The 23,252-nt window shown below is 48.8% G+C and overlaps 1 protein-coding gene across 2 annotated transcripts in view; it reads left to right on the top strand.

Moving 5' to 3' along the window:
• Positions 1–266: 266 nt before the first annotated feature.
• Positions 267–23,252, top strand: part of SLC9A8 (solute carrier family 9 member A8) — a gene marked incomplete at its 3' end in the record, with an annotated part of 46,254 nt that continues 23,268 nt past the window's right edge. Inside the window, exons 1-5 of one of the 2 annotated variants that reach the window (XM_080716763.1) lie at positions 267–283; positions 2,214–2,395; positions 9,825–9,905; positions 16,790–16,848; positions 20,384–20,467. In XM_080716763.1, coding sequence (XP_080572889.1) covers positions 270–283; positions 2,214–2,395; positions 9,825–9,905; positions 16,790–16,848; positions 20,384–20,467 — 420 coding nt within the window. In that variant the 5' untranslated portion in view covers positions 267–269. Of the gene's footprint in view, positions 284–2,213; positions 2,396–9,824; positions 9,906–16,789; positions 16,849–20,383; positions 20,468–23,252 lie in introns of those variants that run through there. The other variant, XM_080716764.1, reaches the window with a different exon arrangement.

Raw genomic sequence — 23,252 nt, 5'->3', positions numbered from 1 at the left:
GTAACAGGGAAAACCCGGCCTCTCTAGGGGCCCTCCAGCCCAAACCCAGCCGGGGCTCAGAAAGTCCTCCGAGGGCCGCCCGACGCTCCTCCTCCCACCTCGGGCCACCGAGACGGCGGGACAGAGGGTCGCCCTCGCGCGGCCGAGGCCCCGCCCCTGCCCGCCGGCCCGCCGGCGCCTCCAGCGGAAGCCGGAAGCAACAGCGGGCCCCTCTAGCCCCGCGGCTCCGAACTCGGTGGTCCAGGAGGCTCCGCAGGCTAGGGGAGAAGATGGCGGAGGAGGAGTGAGTGGGCTTTTCCCGGGCGGCAGAGGCGGCAGGGCTGGGCTCCGGCGGGTGACAGCGAGCCTCTGGCCCCAGAGGGCGGAGCTCCTTGTGCCAGTCGGTCAGCACTGACCATGCCGGCCTGCCAGGAGGGCGGGGTGGGAGCCCGGCCCCACGCTGGCCCTGCAGCCTCACTGGGCCGGCCCTCGCCCAGGCTGGGGAGCGGCCCTGGAGAGAAGTCTTGCGGAAACCGTGACCCCTAGTTCCCTTTCTCCGTTTTCGATCCTTTGAAGGTTCCTGAGCGCCCCTCCTCTTCCAGGAAGCCTCCGGGGACCCCCACACCCACGCCCTTCCTTAGCCAATCGCATCCTTCCGTCACCTTCAGGGAAGGTGTCGGGCCCGTCATTCATTCTCAGGCTGTGGCTTCTGCGCAGGCGCAGGCCCGGACTCACTGTGCAGAGGAGGCCGCCCGGGAGCTGCCTTCAGAGCGTTTCCATTCTAGTGGGCAAAGCCGGCCGTAAATAAGCAGCCCAGGAGGTTGCAGGGCCGCTGAGTGCTCCGAAGGAAATGGGGGCATCCATCCAGGAAAAGCGACACTTGAGCTGAAACGTGGGTGAACGGAAAGGGATACAGAAAGAGGAGAGTGACGTCAAATTCGAAAGACCCGAGTCAGGAGAGGTTTTAGTGCTTGGGAGTGACCTCCAGGAGTGCTGGGGCGTCGAGAGCAGGGGTGCTGGCCGTGCACGGTGAGGTCGGGAGGGCGTCTGTGTCCTCCAGGTCTTTCTGGGCAAGGACCACTGTCGGTCCGTCTCCTTGGGTGCAGGGCATCGTCCGTGCATGTTGTAAACGCTCTGCCTGTGTTTGTTAAATGATATGTGAAGGCTGACAAGGAACCTGATTGATACTGGACCTCCTCATTTGATGACCTCGCAAAGGTCTCCTGGCCAAGTGGGTGCGGAGTCACTTAGTCAACTTACTTACTGGATGTCTGCTCTGTTCCATACACTCAGTGAGCCCTTGCAGGGTATGGTGGTGCATTCCTGTCATCACAGTATCTGGGAGGTTGAGATAGGAGGATCGCAGGTTCCAGGACAGACTCGGCAGGGCAACTTATCAAGACCTTATCAAGACCGTGGGTGTCTACACCCCACCAAGAGGGTGGGGGTGTAGCTGAGAAATAGAAAGCCCCAGGGTTAATCTCTAGTATCAAGACTAAAATAAAGTAGGCCTCAGCAGCACAAAGCAAGAGGTGGTATCACCCAGTGACTTCAAGTGTGGGCTTGAAGCCTGGTTCTGCTCTTGACTAACTGAGCTGTTGGCCAAGCCACGGAACCTTGAGAAATGGAGTATGACCTCACATCTGGAAGGAAGCAGTGCTCACTAAGACCAGCTGTTACAATCACAGTTCTTATTGTATAGTGTGGGTTCACAATCCCAACACAATGGGAGAAAGAGGGCATGGGCACATAAGCCGCAGGGTGGGTAAAGGCGGGCGGAGTGGGGAATTACGGAGCCCGTAACCTGAGCCTTTTGAAACCAGAAGGATTTTTGCAAGGTATGGCAGGGCGTTTGGACCAGATCGACATCTGGGTAGATTCAGGTGGTTTCTCCCGCTTGTAGAAATAATGCAAGGAATGAAGACCCACTGGAGAGATACAGGCACTGGGAATGGGCCTTGGGTTGCAAGGAGGCTTCAGTGTGTCCCAGCCCGTGAGCAGGCAGCGACATTGCCCTCCCGTGCCGGCCCGGCGGCCCGGGTCCCCTGTCCTGGCCTCTCGAGACTGTTCAAAAGCAGCTGAGGCCTCCGCTCCTGTGCCGCGCGGGCCGAGTTTCCTTACTTTCTTTCCCAAGACTTGTGAACCCATGAAGCTCTTTGCCAGGTTTTCTTTCTGTGTTCATGCTTTAGGGTCCCTTTCCTTCAGCTAATCCCGCCGCTTTTCATGTCTTCCAGTAGGTTCTCCAACACAACTCATGATGTTTTCAACATCACCCTCCACACCACCCTGGGTGTCACAACGAAGCTGGTGCTCCCGACCCCCGCCAAGCCCATCCTGCCGGTGCAGACGGGGGAGCAGGCCCAGCAGGAGGAGCAGTCGAGCGGCATGACCATCTTCTTCAGCCTCCTCGTCCTAGGTGAATACGGACACACTGTCACCTGCCACCTGGAGTGTTTGTGCGGATAACCCTGTCATCCCTGTCGATTTGGTGAAGCCTTTCTCCCATGTAGTTTGCACTTTAATATTTTTTTATTTTTATTTTTGGTGGTATTGGGAGTAGAACCCAGAGGCTTTCTACCTCTGGGCTATACTCCCAGACCTATTTTATATTTTATTTGGAAACAAGGTCTCACTAAGTTACTGAGAACCTCACTAAGTAGCTGAGGCTGGCTGAGAACCTATGCGATCCTCCTGTCTCAGCCTCCAGAGCGTGGGGATTACAAGCGTGCGCCACCACACCTGGCTTTTCACTTTATTTTTTTATTTTTATTTTTTGGGGGATCATGGAGATGGAACCCAGCGGCATTCTACCTCCAAGTTACACCCCCAGCGCTATTTTTTTTTGGGGGGGGGGTCTGGGGCATTCGATCTCCAAGCTACACCTCCCGCCCTATTTTTTATTCTTTATTTTGAAACCAGGTCTCACTGAGTTGCAGAGGGCCTCACTAAGTAGCTGAGGCTGTCCGCGAACCTCCATCCTCTGGTCTCAGCCTCCCGAATGCTGGGATTACAAGCGTGCACCACCATGCCCGGCTCCCAGCCCTATTTTTTATTCTTTTTTTTTTTTTTTTTTCAGTACTGGGGGTGGAACCCAGGGGTATTCTACCTCTGAGCATCACACCCAGCCCTATATTTTATTCTTTATTTTGAAACAGGGTCTCACTGAGTTGCAGAGGGCCTAAGTAGCTGAGGCTGTCCTTGAACCATGATCTTCCTTTCTCAGCCTCCCAGATGTTGGAATTACAAGCATGTGCCACCATGCCTGGCTTTATTTTTATTCCTTCTTTCTTTTCTTTTCTTTCTTTCTTTATTTTGATGGTACTGGGGTTCCTGGAAACCCTTCTACCTCTGGGTTATACTCCCAGACCTATTTTATATTTATATTTGGAAATAAGGTCTCTTAAACCAGCAAGGCTGGCTTCGAACCTGCGTGATACTCCAGTCTCCGCCTCCCAAGCGTGGGGATTACAAGCGTACGCCACCACACCTGGCGCTTATTCTTTATTTTGAAACAGGGTCTCACTGAGTTGGAGGGCCTCACTAAGTAACTGAGGCTGTCCTTGAACTGTGATCCTTCTGTCTCAGCCTCCAGAATGCTAGGATTACAAACGTGTGTGCCACCACGCCCGGCATGGTTTTCACTTTAATTACTGAGGCCAGCTGGACGTGGTGGTGCATGCTTGTAATCCCAGTACTTGGGAGGCCGAGACAGGAGGATTGGAGGTTCAAAGTCAGCCTCACAACATAGGGAAGACTCTGAGTAACTTAGCAAAAGACTGTTTACAAATTAAAAATAAAATAGGGCTGGGGGGGTCTAACCTGGAAGTAGAAAGCCCCTGGATTCCACCCCCAGTACCACCAAACAAAACAAAACACCGTGGCACTGGGGATGGAACCCAGGGGCATTCTACCTCCGAGCCACATACTCCCAGCCCTATTTTTTATTCTTTATTTTGAAATAGAGTCTCACTAAGTATTTGAGGCTGGCCTTGAACCTGCAGTCCTCCCGTCTCAGCCTCCCAAGTACTGGGATTAAATATAAGTGTTTTGCACCTCCCCCGGCTACCTCAGCCCTATTTTATTTTATTTTATTTGTGGCATTGGCTATTGAGCTTGGGGCATTTTATTATCTCTGAGCTAAACCTCCAGTCTCCCAGTCCTATTTTTTATTTTGAAACAGGGTTTCACTACGTTGTGGAGGGCCTCACTAAGTAGCTGAGGCTGGCCACAAACCTTTTATCCTTGTCTCAGCCTCCCAAGTACTGGGATTACCGATTACAGATGGGCACCACCGGGATGGGCTGATCATAATTTTTTTTTTTTTTTTTTTGCGGTATTGGGGATGGAACCCAGGGGCATTCTGCCTCCGAGCCACACCCCTAGCCCTATTTTTTATTCTTTATTTTGAAATAGGGTCTCACTAAGTAGCTGAGGCTGGCTGTGAACCAAGATCTCTTGTGTCAGCCTCCCGAATGCTGGGATTACAAGCGTGCACCACCACGCCCGGCTCTCACACCCGGCTTTTAAATCGTGTATTAAGGAAGTGCAGGAACCAATCGTGTATAATGTTCCATGTGGATGTCATACATCCTGGTAACTTTTTACCCTGTAAATGTAACTGAACTCTGTTTCCAGTGGGTATGTCAACAATCAGTGGCTCCTCTTCGCTTTTTTTTCTTTTGTTGCAGTACTCTAATACAAAGAAAGCAGTTCTTTTCTCGATTAAGAAATCGTAGTACCTGAAGTTGTCTTTCAGGTTAAGTTTTGTAGTCTGTTTGCCTTGCCGTCAAGAACACAGAAGGCAGCCTAGGAACAACTTTTATAGTCACTCTTTTGAAGGGAGGGTAAAAAGCATAAGTTATAGGAACTTTCAGGGTGTGTAGCATTGAAGACTAGCTTGTTCTGCAGATCCCAAAAAAGGTTTCAGTCACGTGCTTTCTTTTTTTTTTTTGCGATACTGGGGATGAAACCCAGGGGCATTCGACCTCCAAGCTACACGCCCAACCCTATTTTTTATTCTGTATTTTGAAACCGGGTCTCACTGAGTTGCAGGGGGCCTCGCTAAGTAGCTGAGGCTGTACGCGAACCGCGATCCTCCGGTCTCAGCCTCCCGAATGCTGGAATGACAAGCGTGCGCCACCATGCCCAGCTGCTATTTTAATTTTTGAAACAGGGTCTCTCTAAGTTGATGAGAAGCTCACTTCTTATTGAGCTGCCCTCAAACCTGCAGTCCTCCTGTCTCAGCTTCCCAAGTACTGGGATTATAAGCATGGACGACCATACCCAACTTTAAACTGTTCTTTTAAATGGTGAAAGCTTTTGTTTGTTTTGAACCCAGGGCCATTCTACCTCCAAGCTACACCCCAGCCCTGTTTTATTTTATTTTTAATAAATTAATTTATTTTTGGTACTGGGGATGGGACCCAGGGGCCGTCTACCTCCGAGCTATACCCACAGCTCTATTTTTTTATTCTGTATTTTGAAACCGGGTCTCACTGAGTTGCAGAGGGCCTCGCTAAGTAGCTGAGGCTGTCCGCGAACCGCGATCCTCCGGTCTCAGCCTCCGAATGCTGGGATGACAAGCGTGCGCCACCGCGCCTGGCTGTTGTATATTGTTATTATTTATTTCTGATTAGAGATCCAAACAATGTCAATCTAATAACATTTAAAAAAAGCTGCTGGTAATAGATAACTTGTTTACTCACTAAAAGTTATACAGGAGCTGTAGTGAACTGAGGGAAGTGAGTCATAGTGTGTTCCAGACCTCAGGAGCTGGTGACCTGGCGCACAGGGGCTACTTTGTTTACTGTTTTAGTTCAGTCAAAAGAAATTGTAACTCTGTGTTCTAGAACCCAAACCTGTCACAGGATAAAGTGTATCCCATTTGTTGAAAAGGGATGCCCCCCCCCAGGCCCCAAGTCCTAGTACTTGAGAGGCTGAGACAGGATGAGATCACAGGTTTGAGACCATTCTCAGCAAAGAGCGAAACTCACCAACCCAGCAAACCCTGTTTCAAAATAAGAATAAAATAGGAGCTGGAGCTGTGGCTCCTAGGTGCAAAGTCCCCGGGCTCAATCCCCATGACCAAAGAAACAAACAAAAAAAGACGCCGACTTCTAGTTATTTTCACTTTTTAGAAGCTTGAATTCAGTTGACTTGCATTAAGCTGGCTGATCTCTGGCTCATACTAGAAATAGCAGTGAGTGGTTATTGACTCAGACAATCAATATCACTTGGCACATGTATTTTATGGGCTGTTCAATTCAGTGGAATTATTAAAATTGACGTGTCTGTGTTTTACTATATTTTATTTTTTGGTACTTTGGATCGAACCCAGGGACATTGAACCTCCCAAGCTGTACCCGCACCCTATTTTTATTTTATTTTTATTTTATTTTTGTGGTAGCACGGATTGAACCCAGGGGCATTCTACATCGAAGCTATGCCCCTCTCCTATTTGATTTTTATTTCGAACTAGGGTTTTGCTAAGGTGATGAGTGACTCACTGTTGCTGAGGCTGTCCTCAAACCTGTGATCCTCCTGTCTCCGCCTCTCAAGTGCGGGTTACACATGCACCACCTCTTCTGGGTTAATGCTTATGGTTTTCTTTCTTTTTTTGTGTGTGATATCTGTGATGGAACCCAGGGGCATTGTACCTCCAATCTACACCTCCATACTGATCTTATTTATTTATTTATTTGGTGGTACTGGGGTTCCTGGAAGCCCTTCTACCTCCGGGCTATACTCCCAGACCTATTTTTTATATTTTTAAATTTAGAAACAGGGTCTCTTAAGCCAGCGTGGCTGGCTTCGAACCTGCACGATCCTCCTGTCTCCGCCTCCTAAGTGCGGGGATTACAAATGTGCGCCACCATGCCCAGCTTATTTTTTTATTTTAAAACAGGGACTCACTAAATGGCTGAGGCTGGTGAGAAGCTGTCCTCCGGTCTCAGCTGCTCAAGTCCTGGGATTACAAGTATAGCCACCATGCCCAGCTTTTCCTTTTTTTTTTTTTTTTTCGGTACTGAAACTCAGGGGCATTTTACCTCTGAGCTACATCCTCAGTCCTATTTTTTATTCTTTATTTGGAAACAGGGTCTCACTGAGTTGCAAAGGGCCTCACTAAGTAGTACCTGTCCAGGAACCGTGATCCTCCTATCTCAGCCTCCCAAATGCTGGGATGACAAGCGTGCGCCACCACGCCCAGCTGTATTGATTTTAATTTGTTATCTATTAGGGGTGAAATTGTGTCTCATTCAGCTTTTGGTTTGCATTTCTCTAGTGATTGTTGAATTTGAGCCAGCATCTTTTCACTTGCTATATTCGTCATTGGTATGTAATTGTGTTGTTTGAGCTGGCGAGTACTTGGGAGTTTGAAACTGGACAGTGTCAGCAGTAGTGAGACTCTCCTCAACCTAGCCAGACCCTGTTAAAATAAAATAAAAGCTGGGTGTGGTGGTGCACACTTGTAATCCCAACATTTGGGAGGCTGAGACAGGAAGATCGTGGTTCAAGGACAGCCTCAGCTACTTAGTGAGGCCCTTTGCAACTCAATGAGACCCTGTTTCAAAATAAAGAATAAGCCGGGCGTGGTGGTGCATGCTTGTAATCCCAGCTTTCGGGAGGCTGAGACCGGAGGATCGCGGTTTGCGGACAGCCTCAGCTACTTAGTGAGGCCCTCTGCAACTCAGTGAGACCCGGGTTTCAAAATAAAAGAATAAAAAATAGGGCAGGGGGTGTAGCTCTGAGGTTGAATGCCCCTGGGTTCCATCCCCAGACCCGCCAAAAAAAAAAAAAAAAAGAATAAAAAATAGGGCTGGGGATGTAGCTTGGAGGTAGAATGTCCCTGGGTTCCATATCCAGTAATTTATTTATTTATTTATTTATTTATTTATTTATTTATTTATTTTGTGATACTGGTGATGGAACCTGGGGCATTTGACCTCTGAGCTACACCCCCAGCCCTATTTTTTATTCTTTATTTTGAAACAGGGTCTCACTAAGTTGCAGAGGGCCTAAGTAGCTCAGGCTATTCACAAACCCAGATCCTCTTGTTTCAGCCTCTTATGCTGGGGTTACAAGCGTGGCTCCTCATACTAAAAAAAAGTAAAAAATAAAAAAGGTCTGAGGGTAAAGCTCAGAGATAAAATGCCCCTGGTTCAATCTTCAGTACTACCCCAAAATACATAAATTATTTATTTATTTATTTATTTATTTATTTAGTATTATTTGGTGGTACTGGGGGTGGAACCGAGGGACTTTCTACCTCCAGGCTATACTCCCAGACCTATTTTATACTTTATTTGGAAACAGGGTCTCACTAAGTCACTGAGAACCTCACTCAGTAGCTGAGGCTGGCTTCTGACCTGTGCGATCCTCCTGTCTCAGCCTCCCAAGCTCTGGGATTACAAGCATGCACCGCCATGCCTGGCTCCAGCCTTTTTTATTCTTTATTTTGAATCAGGGTTTCACCGAGTCGTGGAGGCCCTCACTAAATAGCTGGGGCTGGCCGTGAACCTGTGACCCTCCTGTCTCAGCCTCCCAAGGGCTGGGACCTCAGGCTGGCCACCACGCCTGGCTCTTGTGTTTTTTATCTGTTTCCGCCTCTGTGCTCACGCACGTTTTGTCCGTTTTCTCTGCCAGGGAGCCCTTCTCGTCACACACTGTGTTCTGCATGGGACTGTTTGTATGCCTTTGTATTTAATGTAGGATTTTTCAAGTAGGTTAAATATTTCTGTCAAAATAACAACACAGATTGATAGTTTCTAGCACAGAATGAAAGAAGGATAACATTTCTCTTTTACAACTGTCTCCTTTCTCTGGCCACCTGGTGCCTTTTGGTGGGATTGAGGAAATGTAATTTGTCAGTGTGGGCTCTGAGGGTGGCCGATAACAGCCATGCAGATGGCTTTAAGTATTTCCTTAATAAAACAAAACAAAACAAAGTTATTTTTAGTACTATTAAAATAATACTGGAGAGCCGGGCATGGTGGCGCACACTTGTAATCCCAGCATTCAGGAGGCGGAGACCAGAGGATCCGGGGAGGATCACAGTTCACGGACAGCCTCAACTCCTTAGTAAGACCTTCTGCAACTCAGTGAGACCCTGTTTCAAAATAAAGAGTTCAAAATAGGGCAGGGCAGGGGGTGTAGCTCAGAGGTAGAACGTCCCTGGGTTCCAACCCAGTACCACACACAAAAAAATTAAGTAAAATAAGAGCAGGGCATAGTGGCGCACGCTTGTCATCCCAGCATTCGGGAGACTGAGACAGGAGGATCGCAGTTCGTGGCCAGCCTCAGCTATTTAGTGAGGTCCTGTGCAACTCAGTGAGAACTGTTTCAAAATAAAAAGTTAAAAATAGGGCTGGGGCTGTAGCTCAGAGGCAGAATGCCCCTGGATTCCATCCGCAGTACCACAAAAAATAAATAAATAAATAAATAAATAAATAAATAAATAAACAAATTGATTGTGAGGTGGGGGATGCAGCTCACACTCCCTGTGTCTTTTTGCCACTGTCCTTTATCCTAATGGTCCCCAAGAAATACACCTGCCTTGAACTTGGTTTTCATTATTCGAAATTGGGCTTTTTTGTGTATGTGTGTGTGTGGTCCTGGAGATAGAACCCAGGACCATTCTACCTCCAAGCTACACCCCTGCCCTATTTTTTATTCTTTATTTTGAAACGGTCTCACTAAGTTGTAGCGAACCTCACTAAGTAGCTGAGGCTGGCCGCGAACTGCGATCCTCCTGTCTCAGCCTCCCGAGTACTGGGATGACAATCAGGTGTCACCAGGCCGGGCTCCTTGTTTTGGGGTTTTTTTAACGTTGTCTCATTCCCCCGCAGCAATCTGCATCATATTGGTGCATTTACTGATCCGATACAGGCTGCATTTCTTGCCGGAGAGCGTGGCTGTCGTTTCTCTAGGTAAGTGCTGGGTGACCCCGTGATAACAGTCATAACTGACTGCCCTTCTCTGGGGAGCTTCCTTAGTGCCAGGCGCCCCAGATTGCACTGCGCGCCTTTCCCTTTCCTCCTCACTGCGCCCCCAGGCTCTTATGATCCCACTTTCATGATGAGGACGCCGGAACTCAGAGAATGGCGGTTACCTCCTCGTGTGGGAGTCCGCCTCTGCACCCCAAGGCTTTTCACTGCCCTGGGGCACGTTAGCCTCTCTGCGGGCCGTGGCGAGGTCCCTCTCAACTGAGGCAAGCGATTCACACTCGACTTGCACAATTCAATACATTTCTTACTTACTTGTTGCCATTTGGGGGACCAAACCCAGTGCCTCCCCGATGCTAGGCAAGTGTCTACTCTGGGGTACGTGTCCAGTGCTTTTTATTTTACTTTTTTTTTTTCTTTTTGGTACTGGGGTTCCTGGAAGCCCTTCTACCTCCGGGCTACACTCCCAGACCTATTTTATATTTTTATTTGGAAACAGGGTCTCTTTTTTTTTTTTTTTTTTTTTTTGCAGGTCTGGGGATGGAACCCAGGGGCATTTGACCTCCGAGCTACACCCCCTGCCCTATTTTTTATTCTTTATTTTGAAACCGGGTCTCACTGAGTTGCAGAGGGCCTCACTAAGTAGCTGAGGCTGTCCTCAAACCGTGATCCTCCAGGTCTCAGCCTCCCTAATGCTGGGATTACAAGCGTGCGCCACCACGCCCGGAAACAGGGTCTCTTAAGCCAGCACGCGCGGCTGGCTTCGAACCAGTTGATCCTCCTGTCTCTGCCTCCCAAGCACAGGGATTACAAGCGCGCGCCACCACGCCCGGTTTCATTGAAGTGTTTAGTGAAGGAAGGGTCAGGGACTTTAATTGATATTAAATTTAAATTAAGCCATGCATGGTGCTGCATGCCTGTAATTCCAACACTTGGGAGGCTGAGATACGAGAATCACAGGTTTGAGGACAGCCTCAGCAACTTAGCGAGACCTAGCAACCTAGCAAGACCATTTTATTGATTTTTTTTTTTTTTTTTCCCGTACTGGGATAGAACCAGGGGCATTGTACCTCTGAGCTACACCCCCAGTCCTATCTTTTAATCTTTTTATTATTTTTTATTTTATTTTTTTTTGTGTGTGTGTGTGTGGGGGTATGGGGGATGGAACCCAGGGGCCTTCTACCTCTGGCTATACTCCCAGACCTATTTTATATTTTATTTGGAAACAGGGTCTCACTAAGTTGCTAAGAGCCTCACTCAGTAGCTGAGGCTGGCTTCGAACCTGCGCGATCCTCCTGTCTCAGCCTCCCAAGCGCAGGGATTACAAGTGTGCGCCACCACGCCCGGCCTCTTTTTATTCTTGAAACAAGGTCTCGCTGAGTTGCCAAAGGCATCGCTAAATAGCTGAGGCTGTCTGAGAACTACAGTCCTCCAGTCTCCTCATCCCGAATGCTGGAGTGACAAGCGTGCAGTACCACCCCTAGCCTCTATTCTGTATTTTTTTTTAATTTTTAATTTTTTTATTTTTTGCAGAACTGGGGATGGAACCCAGGGGCATTCTACCTCCAAGCTACACCCCCTGCCCTATTTTGTATTCTTTATTTTGAAACAGGGTCTCACTGAGTTGCAGAGGGCCTCACTAAGTAGCTGAGGCTGTCCGTGAACTGCGATCCTCAGGTCTCAGCCTCCCAAATGCTGGGATGACAAGCGTGCGCCACCACGCATGCAGAAATCCTTGGGTTTAATCCCTATGACTGCAAAGAAAAATAGACCTTTATATCTTAAGGATATTTGGTTAGAGTTTGGAAATGTTGACAAGCTGTCACAATTGTTCTGTGCTTCCTATAGCCATAGAAATAGAAGGAAAACTTGTTTTTACTTGAATTTTCCTAACCTGCCTCTTAAGCCAGAAGTTACTAACCATCTACAGTCAGTCAGAGCTATCATCAGCCTTTTGTGTTACAAAGTCCCTCTATAAATAGGGACAACTAAGCTGGGCTTAGTGGCGCACGCTTGTAATCCCAGCATTCAGGAGGCTGAGACCGGAGGACCACCGTTTGCGGACAGCCTCAGCTGCTTAGTGAGGCCCTTTGCAACTCAGTGAGACCATGTTTCAAAATAAAGAATAAAAAATAGGGCAGGGGCTATAGCTCGGAGATCGAATGCCCCTGGGTTCCATCCTCAGACCCGCAAAAATAAAATAAAATAAAATAATTAAAAAAAAATAGGGCAGGGGGTGTAGCTTGGAGGTCAAAATGCTCCTGGGTTCCATCTCCAGACCCGCAAAAAAAAAAAAAAAAATAGGGACAACTTTCTCATAATGAAAACGACAGCTTCAAATTATTGTTTATTTATTTATTTATTTATTTTGTATGTGTGGTAATTGGGGGTGGAACCCAGGGACTTTTCTACCTCTGGGCTACACTCCCAGACCTCTTTTATATTTTATTTGGAAACAGGGTCTCACTAAGTTGCTGAGAGCCTCGCTAAGTATCTGAGGCTGGCTTCAAACCTGTGCGATCCTCCTGTCTCAGCCTCCCAAGCGCTGGGATTATAAGCGTGCGCCACCGCGCCCGGCTGCAAATTGTTTTAATTTAGCCAGATGTGGTGGTGCATGCTTGTAATCCTAGTACTTGGGAAGCTGAAACAGAAGGATTGCAGGTTCACTGCCAGCCTCAGCTACTTAGGACTTCCGCAACTTAGACCCTGTTTCAAAATAAGTAAAGTAGGGCTGAGGGTGTAGCTCAGCGGTAGAATGCCCTTCAATTCCATTTCACCAGTCACACACACACACACACACACACACACACACACACTCTTTTAACTTCTGAATTTCCTGGAAGTATCTTTTTTCTTCAATTCCTCCTGTGGGGAGTAAAGCATCCTCACGCTGAGAGGCGGGCCGCAGGGCTGCTCCCTCTCCCCATGGACCAAGGATGCTGAGCCTGGTGTGTCCTCTGGCTAAGTCTGCATTTGCCTGTCTCCTGTCTCTGCCCTACTTTGCTGCTTCTTGTCTTATAAAAGCCTCCCTTGCCTTTGAGTTCTCTGAGTTGAAACAAAAAGTTTCCTCTTTCTTCCTTCAAAGCTGGCTTTGAGTAAAGCCTGTTTTCATGCTTGTCTGACTGCAGGCACCGTGCAGCACTGTGACTAGAACGCAGCCTCTGGCCAGCAGGCATGGTGCATGTGCCCATGATCCATCCCAGTGCTCGGGAGGCTGAGACAGGAAGATGGAAGTGCTGAGGCCGGCCTCCGCACTAGAGCAAGACCCCTCAGCACCTCGGAGCTGGGCATGGTGGCACACACTCGTCATTTCAGTACTTGGGAGGCTGACTCCGGTCGCTCGTTGGTTTTGGGCCAGCCTCTGCAATTTAGTGAGACTGCTTCCAAATAAAAGAGTAAAATAGGGCTGGAGGTGTAGCTTGGAGGTAGAATGCCCCTGGGTTCCATCTCCAGTACCACACACACACACACAAACAAACAAACAAAAAAAACTAGGGATGGAACCCAGGGGCCATCTACCTCAGAGCTCACATTCCCCGGCCCTATTTCTTATTTGGAAACAGGGTCTCAGTATCTTGATGAGAGTCTCACTACTGGCTGAGGCTGTCCTTGAACCTGTGATCCTCCTGCCTCAGCCTCCCAAGTACAGGGCCTACAGACATGTGCCACCATGCCTGGCTTATTCTAATATTGAGGCAGTTTAAAATGTCCCATGGGTAGCCGGGCGTGGTGCGCACGCTTGTAATCCCAGCATTTGGAGCCTGAGACAGGAGGTTTTGGGTTCGAGGCCAGCCTCAGCTGCTTAGTGAGGCCCTTTGCAACTCAGTGAGACCCTGTTTCAAAATAAAGAATAAAAAATAGGGCTGAGAGCATAGCTCAGAAGTAGAATGCCCCTGGGTTTCATCCCCAGTACTGAAAAAAAAAAAAAAAAAAAGTCCCATGGGTTACCTGGGCCTGGTGGCACACCCTTGTAATCCCAGTACTTGGGAAGCTGAGACAGAAGGACCCCAGGTTCAAAGCCAGCCTCAGCAATTCAGGCTCTCAGCAACCTAGTGAGACCCTGTTTCCAAATAAATAAAATTGGGCTGGGGTGCAGCTTGTGGGTAGAATGCCTCTGGGTTCAGTCCCCAGGACCAGTGAATCAGTCCGTGTCCCCTGGCTAACTGCCTGCTGTAGTCGTTATTAGAGAAACAGTTCTCACTCGTTGGTATCAGAGAATCTGTCCCAGTGGCGCCGGTGGCCAGATGGACAGGACGCCTGCGTTAGGCTGCAGGGGCTCTGGTCTCTCCCCTTCCCGGCGCGGCCAGGAGGGCGCGCAGCCTCGGGGACTCTGAACGCAGGAGTTGAGGCGACAGGGCCAGGCCGTGAGGTCGTGCGTGCTGCTGCTGTGCTGCTGTGAGGCAGACGCGTGCTCGTGGGTACTAACTCCACACTTGCACTGCAATCTTGCTTTAACTTTCCTAGTTTTATGTTCATCTTCTTTCGCTCTGCATTTTATCTTTTTTTTGGGGTGGGGGCTGAGGGTGGAACCCAGAGGCATTCTAATTCCAAGCTACAGCTCCATCCCAATTTTATTTCTTATTTGGAAATAGAGTTTTACTAGGTTGCTGAGCACCTGCCTAAGTGGCCGAGGCTGACTTTGAACCCGCGGTCCTCCTTTCTCAGCCTCCCAAGTGCTGGGATTACAAGTGTGGGCCTCCACGCCCGGCTTTGATCTCTTGTCTTTAAGCTGTGTTATACGTCACCCCTCAGGATAGGTCAGAATACTGAGACCGTCCCAAGTTTTAAAAGGGGAGAAGGCAGCCAGGCTTGTGACAGATGCTTGTAAATTCCAATACTTGGGAGGCTGAGACTGGAGGCTCACAGCTTCAAAGGCAGCTTCAGCAACTTGTGAGGCCCTCTGTAACTTAGACCCTGTCTCAAAATAAAGAATTAAAGCCGGGCGTGGTGGCGCACGCTTGTAATCCCCGCGCTTGGGAGGCTGAGACAGGAGGATCGCACAGGTTTGAAGCCAGCCTCAGCTACTTAGTGAGGCTCTCAGCAACTTAGTGAGACCCTGTTTCAAAATAAAATAGAAAATAGGTTTGGGAGTATAGCCCGGAGGTAGAAAGCCTCTGGGTTCCACTCTCAGTACCACCAAAAAAAAAAAAAAAAAAAAAAAAGAATTAAATAGGCCTAGGGGTATAGCTCGGAAGTAGAATATCCCTGGGCTCAATTCTTAGTACCACAAAAATAAATAAACAAAATTAAATAAAAATAGGATGCGGAGGTATAGTTCAGAGTCGTACAATGTCCTGAGTTTCATCCCCAGTACCCAGTACTGCATAAATAAATAAATGATAAATAAATAAATAAATATAGGGCTGGGTGTAGCTCAGAAGTAGAATGCCCCTGAGTTCAATCCCCACTACCTCACTAAGTAGCTGAGGCTGGCTGTGAACCTGCCATCCTTCTGTTTCAGTTTCACAAATGCTGGGATTAAAAGTGTGTGCCCCAGAGCCTCACTCCTTTCTGAGGCTGTCTTTAAATCTGTGGTTCTCCTGTCTCAGCCTCCCGAGTACCAGGATTACAGACCTGTGCAACCTGCCTGGCTCAGATCCTCTTTTTTTTTTGGTGTTACTGGGGTTCCTGGAAACCCTTCTACCTCCGGGCTCCACTCCCAGACCTCTTTTTTTTTATATTTTTTATTTGGAAACAGGGTCTCTTAAGCCAGCGCGGCCGGCTTCGAACCTGCGCGATGCTCCTGTGATGATGCTGAGGAACCAGCTGGGTAAAGATTGACTTGTCCAGCAAGAAACCCAGCAGTCCCAGCCGTGCCAGCGATGCCTCTCTGAGGGGTATTTCTGGTAGTGTTTAGGGAGAGAGTAATGAGCTTGTCAGCGTTATGGAAACATGCTGGACTCAGACGGTCTGTTTTCTTTTGGAAATTTCACAGAACTTTTACTTTGGGTTATTTTCAGCCTTCTCTAAACATGCGACATCGAGCTGCTGTCTGAGTCTGTGGGAAAGTGATCTTGAGTTTTTGTTTTTGCTTTTTGGTACGGGGAATTGAACTCAGAGGCTTTCTACTCCAAGCTACACCCCCAGTTCTTTTTATTATTTAATTTTTCAGAGTCTTGCTAAATTGCTAAAGCAGGCCTCAAACCACTGTGCCCAGCCAGGCTTGGGAGGCTGAGACCAGAGGGTTGCACAGGTTCAAAGTCAGCCTCAGCTACTTAGTGAGACTCTTAGCAACTTAGTGAGACCCTGTTTTAAGATCAAGAATAAAAAAGATAGCACTGGGGGTGTAGCTCAGCAGTAGAATGCCCCTGGATTCCATCCCCAGTGCCAAAAAAAAAGTTTTAGTCCAGCTTGGGCAACTTAGTGAGACGTTTCTCAAAATAAAAAGTTTCTCAAAATAAAAAGTTATAATAAGCTGGGTGTGGTGGCTCATGCCTGCAATGCCAGTACTTGGGAGGCTGAGACAGGAGGGTCTCACATTCAAGGATAGCAAATAATGAGACACACATCAACCTAGCAAGATCCTGTTTCCAAATTAAAAAAACACAATAGGGCCGGGGTATAGCTCGGAGGTTAGAATGCCCCTGGATTCAATCCCCAGTACCACACAATCACACACACAATTATAATAAAAAGGGATAGGGATGTGGTTCAGTGGGCGAGGACCCCTGGGTTCAACCCCCAGTATCACAAACACACACACACAACTTCGTACTAATGTCCTTATTTTTAGTTTTGAGACAAAACTTGCAGAACTCCATGCAAACGACCAATAGATTCTGATCGTAATATAGTTTCTCTAGAACAGAAAGTCTGAGAAACCTTTCTTGATCCTAAATTCATGTTCAACCTTATACTCTCTCTTCCAGGCATTCTCATGGGAGCAGTTATAAAGATCATAGAGTTTAAAAAGCTAGCAAACTGGAAGGTAAGTCTGCCTAACTGCTCATCTGCAGCATAATCACAGTGTCTGGTTGTTGCGTAACGTTGATGCTTATACCTGTGTTCTTATTGTTACTACCAGTGGGATTGTTTAGATTGCGCTGTTAGCCTGTTTTTGGTGCCGTGGATCGGGCTCATGCATGCTGGGCAAGTGCTCTACCCCTGAGCTCCACCTGTAGCCCCGTGTTAGTTTTAGTTGTTGTTCGTATATTTTCTGTGGTCCTGGGGGTGAAGCTTAGGGGTTCTACCTCTGAGCTACAGCTCTGGCCCTACTTATTTATTTTTGCGGTATTGGGGATTGAATCCAGGGACATCTACCTCCGAGCTACACCCCCAGCCCTATTTTTTATTCTTTACTTTTTTTTTTTTTTTTTTTTTTTGGTGGTACTGGGGTTCCTGGAAGCCCTTCTACCTCTGGGCTACACTCCCAGACCTATTTTTATATTTTTATTTAGAAACAGGGTCTCCTAAGCCAGCACGCGCGGCTGGCTTCGAACCTGCGCAATCCTCCTGTCTCCGCCTCCCAAGCACGGGGATTACAAGCTTGCGCCACCACACCCGGCTATTCTTTACTTTTGAAACAGGGTGTTACTAAGTTACAGAGGGCCTCACTAAGTAGCTGAGGCTGGCCGCGAACCTGCGATCCTCCCATCTCAGCCTCCCACGTATTGGAATTACAAGCGTGCGCCACGGGCTCTATTTTTGTTTAGAAGCAGGGCCTTGCTAAGTTGCTGAGGCTGACCTGGAACCTGGGTTCCTCCTGTCTCAGCCTCCCAGCTCCTGGGATTACAAGTGTGCGCCACCACTCTGAGCTCACTTTGGTAACTCTGGGCAAACCTACTTCCTAGGGAGAAGTTCGCTCATTAGCATTAAATACTGACCGGTGTTACTACACCAGTTCAGTTCTGACAGCTGAGGTTAATAAATGTGTGTGTCCGGTGCCGTGGAGGTCAGCGTGCTTTACCCACTGAGCTCAGGGTGCCTGACAGCCACTTGAGGAAGATGGCCCGGTCTACTCAGTGGATTTGTTTCCCAGTGGGTGTTTCTTCTCAAGGCATTGAATTTAGCGGTACAGACACTGAGCTGAAGTTGGGCGATGGGCCTCCAGAGCCATGTGGCAGCCGCCCCCAGAGTGAGGCGGGTTGCTGCCTTGGCCAGGTTGTGGGCAGGGGTCCTGGAGGCCAGGCATCCGAGGAGAGCCAGCGGGAAGCAAGACCCCCTGGACGGGGCATGGGAGCCAGGGGAGATGAGAGCAGACGAGGGGCTTGGTGGTTTCTGCGGTCAGCTCTGGCTCCGCCCTGTCATTGTGCTTTTTTTTTTTTTTTTTTTTTTTTTTTTTTTTTGGTGGTGCTAGGGATTGAACCTAGGTCTGTTGTGCCTCTGAGTTACATCCCCCAGCCCAGTTTTATTTTGAAACAAGGTCGCATTAAATTGCAAAGGGCCTAAGTTGCTGTTTTTCTGTCCTTTGGATTTGGGGCCTGCCCCCATCCAGTGTGGTCCCTTCCACATCCTCCCCTCCCTTGGTCCTTGTCCTTCGATCTGCAAAGACCCTCTTGCCAAGCCAGATCGGGGATCTGCGCCACCTCGCTGCAGGTGGCTTCTCCTACATCCTGGGGGTTTAGTTTTCGAACCTCCCGAAGGCTTGGCCCAGAGATCTGGCCGCCCGGGCCCGGAGAGGAGGCCGCCCGGAACAGGCAGCGCTCGGCCGGGTGAGTCACGAGCTGTGATGCTGGTATTTTAAGACTTAATAGGGCATCTTCAGAAGTCATCATTTGCTTCTATTTTGAGCCTTTTTTGAGTGTTATTTTAGTCTTTATGGTAACAGCTGTGCATTTGTAGGAGTACATTGAGTCATTCTTTTGAATAGGGATTTTGACAAGAAATCAGACTGTCAAGATTGTGACGCGGAAATAGTCACAGGAAAGGAGCTGAGTAGGCAGCATCCAGCAGCCCGCGGATGGCATGTGGTCATGTAGGGCTTGTGTATTTTCCCCAAACCCCACCAGCAGTTAAGGATATATATTCATAGAGAAATGAAAGTCGCATGATTTTATTCCCCAGGATGATAGCATCTAGAACACCTTTATTTTTTAAATAAAAATAATTTTTTGTGTGTATGTGATATACTAAGGATTGAATCCAGGGGCATTCTACCTCCAAGCTTGGGGGTGTCCCCAAGCCCTGTTTTATGTTTATTTATTTTTATTTTTATTTATTTATTTATTTATTTATTTATTTTTTTGCGGGTCTGGGGATGGAACCCAGGGGCATTTGACCTCCGGGCTACACCCCCTGCCCTATTTTTTATTCTTTATTTTGAAACCGGGTCTCACTGAGTTGCAGAGGGCCTCACTAAGTAGCTGAGGCTGTCCGCGAACCGCGATCCTCCAGGTCTCAGCCTCCCTAATGCTGGGATTACAAGCGTGCGCCACCACGCCCGGCTCTATTTTGTTTTTTTAATTAATTAATTAATTAATTTTTTGTGGTACTGGGGATGGAACCCAGAGGCCTTCTACCTCTGGGCTACACTCCCAGACCTATTTTTTATATTTTATTTGGAAACAGGGTCTCACTAAGTTGCTGAGAGCCTCACTAAGTAGCTGAGGCTGGCTTTGAACCTGTGCGATCCTCCTGTCTCAGCCTCCCAAGCACAGGGATTACAAGCGTGCGCCACCACGCCCGGCTCTTATTTTTATTTTGAAGCAGAATCTCGCTAGGCTGATGAGAGCCTTAGTGCTTGCTGAGGCTGTCCTTGAACCTGGGATCCTCCTGTCTCAGCCTCCCAGGTCCCAAGTACTGAGATTATGGGTGTGTACCATCATGCTCTGCTTCTTCTTTGTGGTATGTGTGTGTGTGTGTGTGTGTGTGTGTATTACTGGGCATTGAACCCAGGGGCATTCTATCTCCGAGCTTATACCCCCAGCCTTATTATTTTTTCTTTTAATTTGGAAATAGGGTCTCACTATGTTGCGGAGGGCCTCACTAGGTGGCCATCCTCAAACCTGCAGTCCTCCTGCCTCAGCCTCCCAAATACTGGGATTCTAGGCGTGTGCCACCGTGCCTGGCTAGAATAGCTTTTATAATGGCATTTAATTTTCAAATCTGAGAGCCTGGCACGGGCCTTGCTCTACAGCCCCTCCTAGGGCTTCAAGTGGGAACGACTTTAGCACAGTCTGAAGTGGGAATGGCTGGGTGAGTGAGTGACGGGCAGAAAGGAGTCTGGAGCCGGGCATGGTGGCACATGCTTGTAATCCCAGCGTTTGGGACGCTGAGGCTGGAGGATCACGGTTCGTGGCTTCAGCTCCTTAGTCCTGTTTCAAAATTAAAAAGGACTAGAAAAAAAAAAATAGGGCTGAGGGTGTAGCTCATAGGTACAGTGCCCCTGGGTTCCATCCCCAGTACCGCAGAAAAGCCAAGCGCTCGTGTGGGCCGGGCCTGGGGGAGCGACTTCAGCCCTGTTGATGAGCTGCTGTCCTAGTCGCGCGGAGTCTGCGTCTGACGGTGCCACTTTGTGTTTCCAGGAGGAAGAGATGTTCCGTCCCAACATGTTTTTCCTCCTCCTGCTCCCGCCCATTATCTTCGAGTCCGGCTACTCGTTACACAAGGTGAGGCCTGGCGTCGTCTGCCTGCTGGGGGCCTCTCGTGCCCTGGGGTGGCACCCCAGTCCTGGGGACCCCGGGCGTGGCAGTGAGCTGCTCCCAGGGCTGCAGGCGGGTCCACGGGGTGGGGGGCTTGCCTGGGAAGGTGGCCACAGCGACCTTAAGTGGTGCGTGGCCAGGACAGCGGACACAGGGAGTCCGTCTGTTGCACGGTGGAGACTGGTACACACCGAGACGCCGACTGTCCTGGCACGACAGGAGCGCGCCCCAGGCCGCTGGCTGCTCCGCTCACCTGGAGGGATTTTCTCCCTCCTTGTTTGTTTGTTTGTTTGTTTGTTTGTTTTGTGTCACTGGTGATTGAGCCCAGGGTCATTCTACCTCCAAACTGTACCTCCAGCCCTATTTTGTTTTTATTTGGAAACACGGACTTGCTAGGTTGATGAGAGTCTCACTACGTGCTGAGACTTTCTTCAAACCGGTGATCCTCCTGCCTCAGCCTCCAAGAACTGGGATTGCAGGTGTGCGCCACTGCGCCTGGCTTTTCCTCCTCAAGCTTCCTCCATCCTCCCTCTCTCTCTTCCTTCCCCCTTCCTTCCTTCCCTCCCTCTCTCTCTTCCTTCCCCCTTCCTTCCGTCCTTCCCTCTCCTCTCAGCACCCTGTCCTGGGCCTCAGCTCGCAGTTGGTAGTCTCCCCTGTAGTCTCCATGGTCCCCAGCCTCCTCCTCCCCGGCCCAGCTTTCCCCACCAGGCGGCCCCACCTCCTGTAGCTGCTGCGCCCACTCGCTTGCTGGCTGGAGAGCCCGCTGGGCACTGGCCCTGCCCTGGCGCTGCTGTCTTGGGATCGCTGGCCCTGTAACCACCCCCATGGCCCTGGAGATTGATCCCGAGCGCACTCTGCCTCCACGCTGCACCCTCAGCCCCCTTTAAGTTTTTGTTTTTGGAACAGGGTCTCTCTAGGTTGCCGAGAGTCTCACTTAGTTGCTGAGGCTGGTCTCAAACCCGCGGTCCTCTTGTCTCAGCCTCCCATATCCTGGGGTTGCAGGCAGCACCACCATTCCCAGCTCAAGATAATACTTGGTGCGTAGGCAGGAGCTTCGCCTCTTTTATTTTTTTATTTTTTTATTTTTGTTTTTTGTGGTCCTGGGGATGGAACCTAGGGACCTCTACCTCCGGGCTACACCCCCGACCTATTTTATTTTGAAACAGAGTCTCACTAAGTTGCTGAGAGCCTCACTAAATAGCTGAGGCTGGCTTCGAACCTGTGTGATCCTCTTGTCTCAGCCTCCCAAGCGCGGGGATTATAAGCGTGCGCCCCCACGCCCGGCTGGCTAGGAGCTTTTCCTCTTAAACCTGTTTTTGTGTCTGGGTCTCCTTTTTTGTGAATCTTCTTTATATATAAAGGATTTAAATTTTAAAATAAGTGAACTCAGCCCACTGTGGTGGCACACTCTTGTAATCCCAGTACTTGGGAGGCTGCCACAAGAGGACTGCAGGTTTGAGGCCAGCCTCAACAAGTGGTGAGACTCTCATCAACCAGTGAGATCCTACTTCAAACTACACATAAAATAGGGATGGGGGTGTAGCTCAGAGGTAAAATGCTTCTGGGTTCAACGCCCAGTCCCACACACACAAAATTAAATTAACTCAAAGATTTAGTGCTACGATAGGTTTTGCGAATGTGGCAAAGAAATTATGATGTGGGAAGGACCAGGCGAGGCCGGCTCTTAGGAGAGCCGGGGCTGTGGAGCCAGAGTCCAGGTCTGATCGCGCACTGCCCCCTGCAGGCCCCTCTTGGGAGGCCGAAATTAAATACAAAACCTTTCCTCAACCTAATGAGACCCTGTTTCAAAATAAAATTTAAAAATAGGATGGGAGAGGTATGGCTCGGAGGTAGAATGCCCCTGGTTTCAATTCCCAATACCACACACAAAAATAAGAAAGTAAATAAATAAATAAATAAAGTAAAAAGGAAATTTAATATAGAATGTATTTTTTTGTCAGTACTAGGGATTGAATCCAGAGGCATTCTACCACTGAGCTATAACCTCAGCTCTATTTTTTTATTCTTTATTTTGAAACAAGGTTTCACTAAGTGGAGGGCCTCACTAAGTAGCTGAGGCTTTCCTGGAAGTACTGGAATTACAATGGTGCGCCACCACCCCGGCCACATAGAGTATGTAATGTAAGCTGGGCGTGGGGGCGCAGGCTTGTAATCCCTCTGCTTGGGAGGCTAAAGCAGGAGGGCGAAGCTTCAAGGACAGCCTCAGCAAGTAATGAGACTCACAACCTAGCAAGATCCCATTTCAAAACAAAAATAAAAATTGGGCTGGGGGTGTAGCTCAGAGTTAGAATGCCCCAGTGTTCAATACCCAGTGCCCAAAAGACAAAATAGCTGGGCATCGGCCCACACCTGTAAACCCAGTACTTGGGAGGCCGAGACAGGATGGCAGGTTTGCCGATAGTCTCAGTGAGTACTAGGATTTGCATCAACCTAGTGAGACCCTGTTTCAAAATAAAAATTAAAGGTTGGGCGCGGTGGCGCATGCTTGTAATCCCCACCCTTGGGAGGCTGAAACAGGAGGAGTTCGCAGGTTCGAAGCCAGCCTCAGCCACTGAGTGAGGCTCTCAGCAACTTAGTGAGACCCTGTTTCCAAATAGAATATAAAATAGGTCTGGGAGTATAGCCCGGAGTTAGAAAGCCTCTGAGTTCCACTCCCAGTACCACAAAAAATAAATTAAATAAAAAAAAATTTAAAAAAATAGGGCTGGGGGTGTAACTTGGAGGTAGAATG

Source organism: Muscardinus avellanarius, assembly GCF_963383645.1.
Source record: "Muscardinus avellanarius genome assembly, chromosome: 19".
NCBI classification, from domain to species: domain Eukaryota; kingdom Metazoa; phylum Chordata; class Mammalia; order Rodentia; family Gliridae; genus Muscardinus; species Muscardinus avellanarius.
The sequence above is the reverse complement of the archived record's forward strand: the minus strand, read 5'-3'. Positions and strand labels throughout refer to the sequence as shown.